Below are 14730 nucleotides of genomic sequence, written 5' to 3'. Positions count from 1 at the left end.
CTGTTTTTAAAAAACTCTGCTTGTTCGTAATCAAGGGGTTTATTGACATATAAGGAGTCAAACCTACCTTTTTAAGTTGCTTATTTTTTTTTTTTGCTCATCTTTCAAAGCAAACAATTCCAGCATATCATCCTCCTCCGGTGCCTTGTAATAAAGCAACATGTTGACCTTGTGCTTCTTCTGATTTTCCATGTATATCTGATGTGTTGCGGGAACCTTTCAAATGGATGTATCCACTTATTCCAATCTAATGGTGTGCGAAAACGAACTTTTCTGGTGGCATTATTTGAAACTGCGCCACATTCGCCATTGTGAAGACCAAGTTGGTACCGTCGCCATTTATCACTATACCTTTGACCAACTAGTATAAAGTCTATGGGAGATTAAATGTCATCCATCCCAAATTAGTAATTCGTTAACATAGTGCTTTTGTTAAAGCTGGAAAATGGGTCGAAATACCTGCTACATTTTAGTGTTTTAATACAAGCCATTTTTACCAATAATAGCTTTCCTGTTTAAAGCTCTGTCCTCCCGCAGGCAAGGCAACATGGCCTGTCCAATATCCTACATATACAGTAACCACTTTATTTACTTGCTTTTGTGCTAGTATGTGTTGAAAATCGTGTTATTGCTTTGTTTTGATTAGAAACACTTTACAGTCATACGGTGCAGTTTAAACACATTGCATGAGAGTTTTGTGTTAGTAAGTCTATTTTTGCATACTTTCAATATTTTCCACTGTCAAATTGATTGCAAAGCATCGGAAATGTGATCTTTATGTGTAATTTCAGTTAAGACTGTTTTAATTTTTTTAGAGGCATAATTATGGTACAGTACATGCTGCAAATAAATTTTGTGTTCATTTGTTTCGGTGCTGAAACAATAAGATCAATACAGGTTTTGTTAATAATAAAAGAAGTATTTATTTTGTGCCATGTTGTAGCTAGTGAATTACCATGTTAATAGCAGAATGAGAAACATTTGTAAGTAGTGTAGATGTTTTATGTAATATTATTTAATAAAATATTGTACTAACTGGTTTCTGGGCAAGTCTACTAGTTTTCAGTGCTAGAAAAGACTGAATATTGATATTGATATGATGAAACAAGAGTTTAAGTACAGTTTTGTGTGTTGGTTATGGAAATATGAAACTGTTAGTGCAATTTAGGTACCAGCTTGGTCAGGGTTTTTAACACTTTGAATGTTGCATTTTTATCTGTGGGAAAAGTCTGACCCATTCCTTATATCACTTTTTCACCTCAAACTGTTGCCATTTATTTTCTCCTAGATGAAAATTTGGTGTAATCATTTTATGCCAGTTTCCAATAACTATTAGATAAAATGGTTTTTCATGGGGAAACTATTTCTGAAAACTGTTTTGAAACAGTGTTAAAATCACATTTACTGCATACTCCTTTAATTATCATGGTTCTCTCTTTGTTATTCTTTTTTATGATGTCTGCCATTTTGTTTTTGGTTCTTTTATCTTTATCAAAATTTTTTTTTGTTCTGCAGTCATAATTTTTTATGTTTTCAAAAAGTTTAAACCACTGTCATATAACCTCTTTACACCATTAATTTTATGCCGTATTCATAAAATATAGTTAAGTTGTAGCCTCTTGGTTGTGCAATCTATGCACACGATGCAAGGCACACATGGTACTCTGCACATCAGATATTGTAAGTTTCTACGTGTTACGTGTTATGAGGGAGGATGTGCATGCCAATAAAACACAAGTGCATTATTTTGTAGTTTTCATGTTTTGGATCATAAACTCTCTCCAAAAAAAAAATTGGTTGTCTGTAAAGTCGGTTTACGGATGATAGTTTAACGTGACGTCATAACAAAACGTTGATGAAATGATTGCATACTTTATGAATAAAATTGAATCATTTTAATTTTAATAATAAAAGAATAAATACTTGAAATTATACTAGTAATCAGATTTTTAAAATGCAAGAATAATTAACCTTTATTGCCAAAATTGTTGTTGTAATAAGCAATGAAAACCACAATAACTTTTCACTTCACTTTATAAACAGTCAAATGGAAGAGAGATAGATGCGGCGCAAGCGTACAGTGAGCGTAACGGGACACAGCGCAATGGAACAATGTGTGTAATGGGACACTTTTTTGTGCGTGCAGCTGGCGTTCATTGATTTATTAGACGTTGTCACGTCAAAATTACAATGTTATGCCACATGTTGAGTCGTCTGTTGAAGTTACAGAGATTATTTTCACAATGCCAATATTTTATTTTCTAACATTACTTGAAAATTACAGGATTGCAGTTTCATTTGTGCAATAAATTTTTGTCATAAATATGTGAAAACATTTCCTTTTATATCTATACTGTTACATAAACCAATCCACCAGAAACACAGTAAAATAAAATTAGTATTTGTTTATCAAAGAATAGATTTTGGTTTATTATTAGGGTTTCAATTAGTAAACTGTGTACTTAAAGATTTATAATATTCTATGTTTTTAGCAAGTTTTACTTACTAATTCTGCCTAGTGACATTTAATATGTTTGATTTGTTCTGTAAAATATTACACACTTACTTTGAGTGATTATATACTTGTGTGCTTTGTTTTTACAGCCATGCAAAACAGAACTGAGATTTTTTTATTGAAGCTTGAATACATTTATGTAAAGAAAAAATGTTTCACAAACTGACAATATTTGCGTTAGAATAACTGCATTTATATTCAAAAACTAGTACAAATTCCTCTTATGTATGATACAAATCATTCTTAGTCTATTGAAAAATTCTTTTTGGTATTAATTAACAACCCTCAAACTTAGCAACATTGTATGGATAGTAATTGATAAAATAATATGTACAAATTTGGTTGGTGCTTTAGCACCAATGCTTGGTAATGATTACGCTTCTCTACTGCATAAAATTCTGAATTTTTTTCAACTATACCAGGCTTTGACGTCGACCGGGAAAACGTCCTTCAAGTCCGATGTGCCTTGCCCCGCTTCAGGCCCCTGCTCCTTCCATGAACACCCTCTATCGCCCTGATGTCATTCAAATTTCCCGCCAGCGCCATGCATGTGACAGGTTTGAATAGCACGCTACAAATGCCACAAACTACCGCAAGAGCCAGAGCTTCGTTCCCTTAATAAATAGTAAATAATATTGTAAACATTTTTATTCACAAAGTGTATGTGTATTTCAGGATTCTGAAAACATTTTATAAGTTCATTATATTTTAATTACAACTCTGCAGAAATGGATCTGATCATGCCAAAGGCCATTAGATATTTAATAATTTGGAGTTGTAATTTTAATATGTAATTGACTACATGTTATGAGGCTGGAGTAATTATGTATAATTTTAAGAGTAATATTTTTTTTTTAACATAAAGATGTTAATGGTACGAATGTGAACAACCTAACAGGTTTTTCAACTGGGTGTCAGATGCGCTGTTCAGCTACCTCGGTGGCCATCTCTCCCCCCAGTCGCTTCTCATCACCACCCAATGTTAGATGCATTCAGCACTTCCGAGAACTTCATATATTTAACTGAACTATTCATCCCATCACTTAATTCTTTCTAATCACTTTCGCCTTTCTCGGAGCGTACCTCGGGGTTTGACTGTTTTATTAATTAAGTATTAATCCGCTAGTCATGCTGTTAGGTGTTTTTGTAGTTGTACTTTCTAATTGTAATTGTGTACGAGAGGCATTTGATGCAGTGGTGTGAATTAAATCTCAATACATACTACTTGTGTTTTTATCTGCATCTACCCACATGCGTACCAGTTACTGCAGACCAGTGTGTGGGATGCCATAAGAGCCCATTGTAGCAACAAATATAGCATGCCCGATGCTGAGAATGGGTCAGGTTCTGGAGTTAATGGTAATTGTGCTAAGGGGAATACGAGTAACGCTTCCACATGGGCGACGGCACGTCCAGTGTCTCCACCGGGTCTGTGCCTCCTACACATGGTGGCGCCCATTAGTACGCATAAATATCTGATGCTGAATCTCCCTACCACATCAATTTTAAAAGATTGTTTCACACATTAGTAATAAGAATTTACTAAGCTTTGTGATATTGTGGGTTTCTTTATAATGAGGTAGTTCAAGGATTGTGGTAGAAGCATAATGCATATTTTCTGCCAGCTTAATGTGCTCTGTTGATTTGCATGGAGTATGGTTTCATTAAGCTGTGTGGTCCTTATTTTGTTGCATTTGCAGGCTTTTGTGATTATCTGCTGTGTTTGATGTTTAGAGTTGGGTTTATTTTAAGCATATTTTTTCATGATGAACCCTTCATTGATTTGTAGCCCTTAAGTTTGTATTTTTCTTGGTAGCATATTTTTGAATCCTAGCTTTGTGGTTTCTGTGCTGTATTTTTTAGACAGCTTGTGGTTCGGCATGATTGTAAGGTATCTGTGAACTTGTGTGTTTTTGTTAGTTGTCTGACTCGAGACTTGTGACAGTTTCAGTTTGTCAACTCGTTCCTCTCGCTGTTCTACATTGCTTTTTACCTCCAGGACCAAGAAAAGCTTAAAGAGGTAAGTACCAAGTACTTTTTTAATCAAACGTCTTGACGAGTGAAAGTTTGTGATGAAGGGCGCATATCACGGCAGGAAATTTTCAAGATGGCCTTCAGTCATTATTTTCTTTACAGTCTATACACAATGCAGAATCATCATGTTTGCTACTGAGACAATATGTGCCATTCCAAGGACCAATGAGGTGGCACATAATGAAGTTAGATGCTGATGTTCGGTTCGGACTGTATGAGCCTTTAGTTGTTTGTGGTTTCCAAGATATGATAAAGTTGTTGTTGAAACATTTTACCTAGAAGAAACTGATGCAATGTAATTACATTGTACATGCCTATTAGTGAGAGAAGACTAAATGTTAATTTTACGGTTAATTAAATACTTTTGAATGCTTATCTAACTATATCCGTCCAATACATGTACCGGTATTTTAATCTGCCATATATAAATGAAAGTTTGAAGCATGACTTTACATGGCAAACTGTAATTTACGGTGACAACAGTCACTCAGTAATGAAGAAAATCTTAATACAGTTAAGGTTTTTTAATTTGGAACATTATGGACCATGGCCATGCAGATTAGCAATTTTTGCTGGATTATCAAATTTCAATATATTTTAAATGGGAATACAAGAGAACAATTAATATTCAGTACAATGATATTTAAAATAAGTTTTAATAAACTGCTTTATGGCAAGAAAAAATACACATAAGCGGTTGTGTTTATAAATGTCTCCAATATTACATTGTACTGGTAAACTGTAAATAAGCACCTGAATCTACCTGAAAAAAATCCAACCGCCATTGGCGCCAGTGCCATATTACAGAATCTGCTGACGAAACAAAGGAGGGATTTAAGAGTGCTGATGACTGAAGTTGGTTAGCAATTATTATTCATAATAATTAATACCTGGATTCAAATTTGAGTTTGCAAAAATATTGATCTTCTAATATTAATGGTTATGGGGTTATGTTAACATAATGTGGTTGTTTCTCCAAACAGTATTTTATTTTTTTGGTCACAAGAAAATGTTTTATAATTACAGAGATTAGCTGTCATAAAATTTTTTATAGGTTCTTGTCATTGAGGAGACAGCATATCTTGGCCATGATTTTCAGTAAAGTTTGGTGGTTTTTTCATGAAATGAGAAAATAAGATTAATTATTATAATCATTTTTGAGAAAGGTAAAAGGACTGAATTGAATAACTATATATACTGGCTTGATATTCAAACAGTAGTTAGCTCTTAATTAATTTAATCAATGCTAAAAACTTTTTATAACATATTTATAATATACATGTATCTAACTTATCATTATTTCCATAATGAATGTGAAAGCATTGAGAACAACAATGTATGGGAGAGAATGTATATACATATATATAGTGTTACCTTAATGTGATTTGTATTTAAGGGGTCTGCCTAGTCAGCTGTCTGTTCGTGTTTTAGGGAGATGGGATGATAAGTTAGATGCTTGCAGTTGCTTCTATTGCGGTCTAGCCTCTATGCACAAGGCTCAGAACTGTTGTACAGTCTGCTTGTCATGCATAGGGCAACTATGAGATTTGTTAAATTCCTGGTTGGCCTGGCAAAGCAACACTAAATAGTAACAAATCAAGTACTTTATGTTTGTATGCAATAACTTTAATGTGTTTTTGACATTATATCTCTCACACAAAATAACTTACTTGGAAAAGTTTTTAGTTTGAAAATTAACAGAGTTTTTTTAAACTTCTTTTGGTTATTACTTTCTTAAAAAAAAACGGTGACGCCGGCCTCCGCAAGAGTTCCGAGAGTTCCAACAGGCGAGTTGAGTGAAGTGTGAGTTCGGCGAGGAAGACGAGAGACCCTCCTTTGCGAGCAACTCGATGAGACGGGCCCTTGCGTGTGTGACCAAGTGGCGCGAGACTGTGTGTGTAGGCACGGGGCGAACCACTGTTGAGCCTAGCTCCAGCAAGGAGTGCGAACTGTGGACTGGACAGATATTTAGTGATTTGTGGACAGATATTAAGTGTGGTGCTTTAATTAGTAATGAAAATATTAATAGCAAATAAAACTGTATACAATAATTGGGCTATCCTTACAAACCCGTTTTTCCCACCCGTATTAATATATATAAATTAATTAATAAATATTTGACAAAAAATTGGTTGTCTGTAAAGTCTGTTTACGGACAATAGTTTGTGACAACGTCATAACAAAACATTGATGAAATGATTGATCCACAAGAAAATGAAATATCATTTTCGGCCTGAGACTGAGCCATAATATGTTTTTTGCAACCAAACCATTTAGGCATTAAAAATATTATATTCTTTATTTTTACAAGTACAAAAAAAAATTTCAGCCGCCGGGATTTGAACCGTCAATCTATTGATTGGTAGTCAGCGTTGCTAACCGCACAGCCACAAGGCCATATTGGAAACAATTGTTTCAGATGTTATAAATTAATAACATTCCACACACAATATTTGTTTGAATTTCTTTTAACTACCATATTCTCTGTTGGACTTGAAATATTTACACGCTCGTGGGCTCATAACTATAATACGGTGTGTGATTTAGTTAATCAAATAATAACTCATGACAAATAATTACCAATGTCAAACTAAAGCGTGAAAAGTATCATACCAGCAATAAATATTGAGTTACACAGTTAAAACAATACTCACACAACACTGTTTAAATATACTGATTTACACTAGTAATTAAAATAATACGTACTTGTAAGAACGCCATTTCCTTGCGAATATACTCCCGTGGCGCGGTGCACAACAATAACATCGAGTACGCCGCCACGTGCCGACCGAGTTCTCTGTGCCGTCCGCAACGTACCAGAGAGATGCCACGCATGCGTAAACAGGACACATCCATAGTGGGACATCCGTAGTGGGACAATTTTTCGTGCGTGCAGCCAGCGTTCATCGATTTATTAGACGTTGTCACGTCAAAAAAAAAAATATTCACAATTTACATACGGTACCGATCACAGTTTAGTCTTCTGATCAAAATTAATTATTTGGAAAAGTTTTTATTTTTTCAAAGTAATAGATTTCTTAAAATTGTCTGGTTACTTTCTGACAAAACAATTTCTCAGTATCACAGTTCCAGTTGTTTATCATAGCTTCATGTTGTTCAATATAAAAAAAATTAAGTCCATTAATTAAGATTACTTAACTAGGAACGTTATCCTGCGGAATCATCCCTGGGGGAGGGTGGGGGGTGGGGTTGTCACCCTGGGTCAATGCCAATGTCTGGGGTCAAATTTTGAGTTGAAAAAAGTTCGAAAATATATATAAAAAAAAAGTTACTCTTTGACCTGGCCCCAACCAATAGGTGTTACTTTGTCCCTTCACGGAGTTCTCATGATATGTTCATGAGTTGTTGATGACATGAGGCACGCTGCAACAGTTGGCTTGCAACTTGCAGTTACCTTCCTTTACAAAGTTAGAAACAAAGGGAGGTAACCCCATGGTGACCCTGGCAAATCACAAAACAAAACCAGATACATGACCATTTAGGAAAGGTGTGTTGCTGCAAATGGTTCTCTGAAAGTCTGCCATCATGGTTCTTCCTAATTTGTTGTCTGAAAAGTGCCCAGCGAACCTTGTGGAATGTTTCTCCATAGTCATGCGCCTAAGTGATGGGTTTTCCAGCTACATATTTCTTAGATACAAAAAAAATTACTTCAGGGTGCCAGATTGTCCCATTGCTGTCCTTTCTTTTTAAACCTTCTGGAACTTTGAAGTTTGTCCAAATGCAATTTGTGTTTTAAAGCACGAGAATAAAACTATAGAACAATAAAATAAAGAAAATGCTTCAAACTGTATGTAAAACCTAACCAAAATTAATAATCATTAATTAATATTTATTTTAGCACAATCAAAATACTTGAAAGGCCTATGTAAAATATAAGAAACATGATTACAAATTAATTATGAACAAAAAAAAATGTTTCCAAATATTATTAGCAGAGGAGATATGCTATGTCAATGGTTTGAGTGATAACCATAACATTATATGTTGGATAAATGGAGATAAAGGTGAAATGCAAGTCCCTTGAGTGCTTTCAAGAATCTGTACTGGGTGTTTCATGCCTAAAAATTATTCTGAAAATGCATGTTTTAACTTCAAGCCATTTCCCCGCTTCTAAAAATTCAGTTTAAAAACGGAATCCGGAAACAGAAATACTCATCCGCCTTCAGCATATTCTTAAGTGCTTTTCATAAACAGACACCATTGGGATATCTTGAGCGGTTTTCAAACTGTGTTGCTTTTTCTGCATTTGTACACACCATGTGTGTGCTCGGGTAAGCAGGATCCTTAAGTTCTTTGCTTTGAACAGACAGCAAATTTTAATTAAGCTGGGGGAAATCCTATGGGACATAAATTTGTACTGCTACGTAAGAATATCAAAGAGCAGGCTTTTAAATTATACTTTTAGTTGAATTTCTTCAGGTGCTAGAGTTAGTTATGTAAATGAGGATTGGTAAAAATATAGTTTTTAGTTTTGCTTATGGGTAGTAGTATTGAAAGAATGATTCTGGCTTTTGTGTTATGTAGTGGGGTTTAGGTGGCTGTGTCTTTCACCATGTGGATATAATTGATTGCTTTAGGAGTAGTAAAGCATACACTATCACTGTCAGTACTTTTGTGATTATTTTTATTTATTAGTCTCTTATATCATCCAATTAATCCTTAGTGGCTTTCAGAAATACACCTGAAACACTTTTGTATAGTAAAACCGAACATTTAAAGATATATTTTTGTGCTGAAAACCTCAAACGATCTCCATGTTTTTTTAACATGCTCCGTAATGCTACTTTGTAAGGAGGGTGCACAATTCCTTTGATTGGCTCAGGGTCTTAATCAATAACCTTCAGCTTTCAAAGATACTGCTTAACTACCTAAGTTCTCTGGGCTTACTTTCTGATTACGAGTTTAATCTTAACAATTAGGGACTATTATGGGACTATTTAGATAGTAAAATATGTATGTTGTATTAGTTTCTATTTGTTTATATTTTGTCACAAACCAAAACTACAATGCTTAAATAGTGGAGCATCCGTAAAGGTTGTTCTAGATAAAAATTAATAGATGGAAATGAAATTAGCCTATTTGACAGTGAACAGAGGCTTAACTGTAGGTTATAAGTACTAACCATACAGGAAGCATAAAATAAACATTTTTGTTTTCCTCAGAGTTGGTGAAATGTGTTACCTCCAGAATTGTGAGGGGGAGGTCCTCGGGGTCTGAACCCCTCCCTACCAGGATTTAAAACAAAAAAAAAACACATGTAAAGACTGAATAAGAAAATTATAACAATTATGCTATATATGTTTCAGAAGAGACCTTTTTTAGGATTATTGTGATTCTTAGTGGGTTACAACAATGTACGTATTTCCTCCGCATTATAGCCTTATATAGAGAAGATACAGGAATTGTGTTTCTGCAAGTAGCCTATAATTACTAATGCTGCGTTGCAAATTAGTTATTGTATGTAATAGATATAAAGTGTGTTTCATATATTTAATAACATTTATATGGTATTTAATAACATTAATAAATATCAATTTATGACTATTTTTAATGATACTTAAGAACCAAGCATTAAAAAAATTAAATAGCAATTAATATATTAAATGTTCTGTTATCTTTTCACAAGAAAAATCGTTACTTTAATTTCTATGTGTAAACTTTAGAATTCTTAAAATCTGCTATCCCCTGCCATTTTAGTGTGACAGTAACATTCTTTTAAAATTCTTTAAAAAAGAAAACTTACTCATAAATAAATTGTGTGGTGGTTATCCTTAAGAAATTCACAAAATGTTGGCTATGGCCCTGGCCGCACGGTTGTCGGCGGGTTCTGTCGAGCAGCAGTTGGCGGTGCTGCTGATCGTGAGGCAGGTGATAGGCAACCTGAAGGAGTCGGCGTTGCCGTACGTCGCGGAGCAGCTGCGTCTGGCCAAGCTCAGCTTCGACCTGTTCGGGGCCCTGAGCCCCTCGGAGGCCAAGAAGGAGCCGCCAGGGGCGGGGCCCGAGGCCGACCACTCGGCGGGGGAACCCAAGCCGGCAGGGAGCCGCATCGTCAACCAGGCTGAGCTGGAGAGCTCCTTGTTCAAGGTGAACAGAGATGCATACCTTGTTCAAGGTGGACTGAGAGGCATACCTTGTTCAAGGTGGACCGAGAGGCATACCTTGTTCAAGGTGGACCGAGAGGCATACCTTGTTCAAGGTGGACCGAGAGGCATACCTTGTTCAAGGTGGACCGAGAGGCATACCTTGTTCAAGGTGGACCGAGAGACATACCTTGTTCAAGGTGGACCGAGAGGCATACCTTGTTCAAGGTGGACCGAGAGACATACCTTGTTCAAGGTGGACCGAGAGGCATACCTTGTTCAAGGTGGACCGAGAGACATACCTTGTTCAAGGTGGACCGAGAGGCATACCTTGTTCAAGGTGGACCGAGAGACATACCTTGTTCAAGGTGGACTGAGAGGCATACTTTGTTCAAGGTGGACAGAGAGGCATACCTTGATCAAGGTGAACTGAGAAGCTTATGTTGTTCAAGGTGAACCGAGAGGCATAGCTTGATGAAGGTGAACTGAGAGGCTTATGTTGTTCAAGGTGAACAGAGATGCATACCTTGTTCAAGGTGAACCGAGAGGCATACCTTGTTCAAGGTGGACCGAGAGGCATACCTTGTTCAAGGTGGACCGAGAGGCACACCTTGTTCAAGGTCATAGGCGTGCGCAGGACTTCTGTAGTGGTGGTGCCAGATTACACAACAGCTCTGTCATTCACGGACCCCGAGCCTAAAGCGGGGGTTCCGGGGGTCCTCCCCCGGAAAAATTTGGATTTGAAAGCGCAAAATGGTGCTATTTAAGGTGTTTCCGAACAAAAACATTAAATACACAGATGTAAAAATTTTAACACTTTTTATGACAAATTATGGCTTTGAACGTTTTAATCGCCAGGAAAACTACTATAACTATTTACAGTTTTAAGCTTTGTTGAGCCATAAAGTAAATTGTACAAATTGTTTACACGGAATTCATGCTGGTGGCTTTGAAAAACCGTACTTACATGTTTTCTGAAGACGCCAAATAAATGCTAGAAAAAACATTCTCAAATGTTAAGTTTTAAAATCAACAAATCAAGGGAGTTTTTGTAACATACCTCAAATATGTAAAATATTAAAATAATAAAAATACACAAATAAGAGTGGGCAAAAGTTTTAACTTTTGGAATACAACAAAAATGTTTTGTCGGCGACTGCATATAAGTCATCGAGTAAGCCTATCCTTTTAACTAACTAAACTCTCTCAATTTTTTAAAATAAACCCTGGCGGACGGTGGCTATTATTCCGTGCGCCTGCCGAGTGGAGTGAACAGTATGTAATTCGAGGATAACTAGGAGAAGTATTTACGCGGCCCGCGTGTACAACTCAAGTAATTGTACCTGGCTTGTTTCCGTGTGTATAGTTGGTTCGATTGATAATTGATATACTGATAGTGTTAAGAGCACATATCTGTAACTCGACACGATTGTAAAACATATATTTTTTTTTTTTTGGAAATAATACGGATTTTTGTAAGTATGTATTATTTCTGCTTGTAAAAAACAAAATAACGTTAACCCTAATGGTGGTGCCAAGGCACCTGTGGCACCTACCGTGCGCACGCCTATGTTCAAGGTGGACCGAGAGGCATACCTTGTTCAAGGTGGACCGAGAGGCATACCTTGTTCAAGGTGGACCGAGAGGCATACCTTGTTCAAGGTGGACCGAGAGGCATACCTTGTTCAAGGTGGACCGAGAGGCATACCTTGATCAAGGTGAACTGAGAGGCTTATGTTGTTCAAGGTGAACTGAGAGGCATACCTTGTTCAAGGTGGACCGAGAGGCTTACCTTGTTCAAGGTGGACCGAGAGGCATACTTTGTTCAAGGTGTACAGAGAGGCATACCTTGATCAAGGTGAACTGAGAAGCTTATGTTGTTCAAGGTGAACCGAGAGGCATAGCTTGATGAAGGTGAACTGAGAGGCTTATGTTGTTCAAGGTGAACAGAGATGCATACCTTGTTCAAGGTGGACCGAGAGGCATACCTTGTTCAAGGTGAACAGAGAGGCATACCTTGTTCAAGGTGGACCGAGAGGCATACCTTGTTCAAGGTAAACCGAGAGGCATACCTTGTTCAAGGTGGACCGAGAGGCATACCTTGATCAAGGTGAACCGAGAGGCATACCTTGTTCAAGGTGAACAGAGAGGCATACCTTGTTCAAGGTGGACCGAGAGGCATACCTTGTTCAAGGTGGACCGAGAGGCATACCTTGTTCAAGGTGGACCGAGAGGCATACCTTGTTCAAGGTGGACCGAGAGGCATACCTTGTTCAAGGTGGACCGAGAGGCATACCTTGATCAAGGTGAACTGAGAGGCTTATGTTGTTCAAGGTGAACTGAGAGGCATACCTTGTTCAAGGTGGACCGAGAGGCTTACCTTGTTCAAGGTGGACCGAGAGGCATACTTTGTTCAAGGTGTACAGAGAGGCATACCTTGATCAAGGTGAACTGAGAAGCTTATGTTGTTCAAGGTGAACCGAGAGGCATAGCTTGATGAAGGTGAACTGAGAGGCTTATGTTGTTCAAGGTGAACAGAGATGCATACCTTGTTCAAGGTGGACCGAGAGGCATACCTTGTTCAAGGTAAACCGAGAGGCATACCTTGTTCAAGGTGGACCGAGAGGCATACCTTGTTCAAGGTGGACCGAGAGGCATACCTTGTTCAAGGTGAACCGAGAGGCAAACCTTGATCAAGGTGAACAGAGAGGCTTATGTTGTTCAAGGTGAACCGAGAGGCATATCTCTTTTGTTGAGGGTTACTCACACAGATTATGCTGTTAGTAATTACAGTTATAGATCTTTAATCTGGCACATTCGGGACTATGGCCAAACCAGAATAGAAAATTTGCCAGATTATCTAACAACAGGGACAAGATTGTTATTCATCATGATAAAACTTAATCAGTACTGCAAGGCATGTCAGTATAACATATAACACTGAATGCAATAATACACCACTTAGCACTGAAATGTAACTAAAAACATTAAATCAACTAGCCAATTTGACAAATCTAAACTTAAATTACAAAACTGTTATTGTCTTATCCTTAATTATGTTAAATCCATTGAACGTATTATATTTAGCCTTGATTTGGTACCAAAATGTATGAACTAAATGGATTGGAAAAAAATTAATTTTACATATTTGATCTTGCATCTCTTATTGGTAACACATTTTTTACATTAGCTAATGATGTTGGCACCTTTTTAAACCTTACAAAAATTTGTAGATTTATGTTTCTGAGTAGTTCTGTTGTAGATATTCAGTTCTATACGCATGTTCAAATCTTCAAATAAAATGCAAGTTGTATGGATAGAAACAATGTATAAAATAATAGCAATTACAACATCTCTCTTTTTAAAAATGAAATTGACCTAAAAATAAAACCATAAAATCTTGTCCCTATCTAACGCTAATGTAGTTCTAATGGGAATACCATAGAACAATTAATATACACTAGAATGGTATTTAAAAGAAGATGCAATAAGTTGCTGTATAAATAAACAAATGAGTGTTACTGTTTAAAAATGTTCCTGATATAATATTGCATCCATAATTCAAATCTCTTATTTAAAAAAAATCATTATGGAAATGTATTTCACAAGAAAACAGAAAACACTGTAATGAAATGAAAACTGACCATAACTATAAATTCTGAGCGTTCTACGAACGCCGGCAGGAAAGTAATGCAAACCTCGCTGCTAAGGTCAATAGCAGGAATTCACCCCAAAAAATCTGAACGCGAGTTGCTTTTTTGGAGTCTGAATGTGCCAAACTATAAAATACTGAATTACAGACATTTTATAGTATTAGTCTTTAATATTTTCCAATTAATCCCAAGTTGCTATCAGTGATAAAGGTAAAATACTTAAATATGTTAAAATCAAACACTATACATATATTGAGGAATAAGTAAATCACAAATGAGCTATGAAACCCAAGTATAATTGATAAAAAGATACTGGTTATAAAAATGATTATGCAGTTAAGAAATGTTTACAATTAAAAATTGGGTGCTCTGTACTTTACACAGCTGATAGGATTTAATTAAGTTTGTTGTATAATGAGGGACTTGT

General features: G+C 36.3%; 1 protein-coding gene across 1 annotated transcript in view; it reads left to right on the top strand.

Moving 5' to 3' along the window:
* LOC134530826 (anoctamin-8) overlaps nucleotides 1–14730 on the top strand; it is a 93360-nt gene that overhangs the window by 53546 nt on the left and 25084 nt on the right. Inside the window, exons 11-12 of the mRNA XM_063366070.1 lie at nucleotides 4461–4535; nucleotides 10409–10654. Coding sequence (XP_063222140.1) covers nucleotides 4461–4535; nucleotides 10409–10654 — 321 coding nt within the window. The remainder of the gene's footprint in view (nucleotides 1–4460; nucleotides 4536–10408; nucleotides 10655–14730) is intronic.

This window comes from Bacillus rossius, chromosome 3, assembly GCF_032445375.1.
Source record: "Bacillus rossius redtenbacheri isolate Brsri chromosome 3, Brsri_v3, whole genome shotgun sequence".
Taxonomy (NCBI): domain Eukaryota; kingdom Metazoa; phylum Arthropoda; class Insecta; order Phasmatodea; family Bacillidae; genus Bacillus; species Bacillus rossius.
The sequence above is the reverse complement of the archived record's forward strand: the minus strand, read 5'-3'. Positions and strand labels throughout refer to the sequence as shown.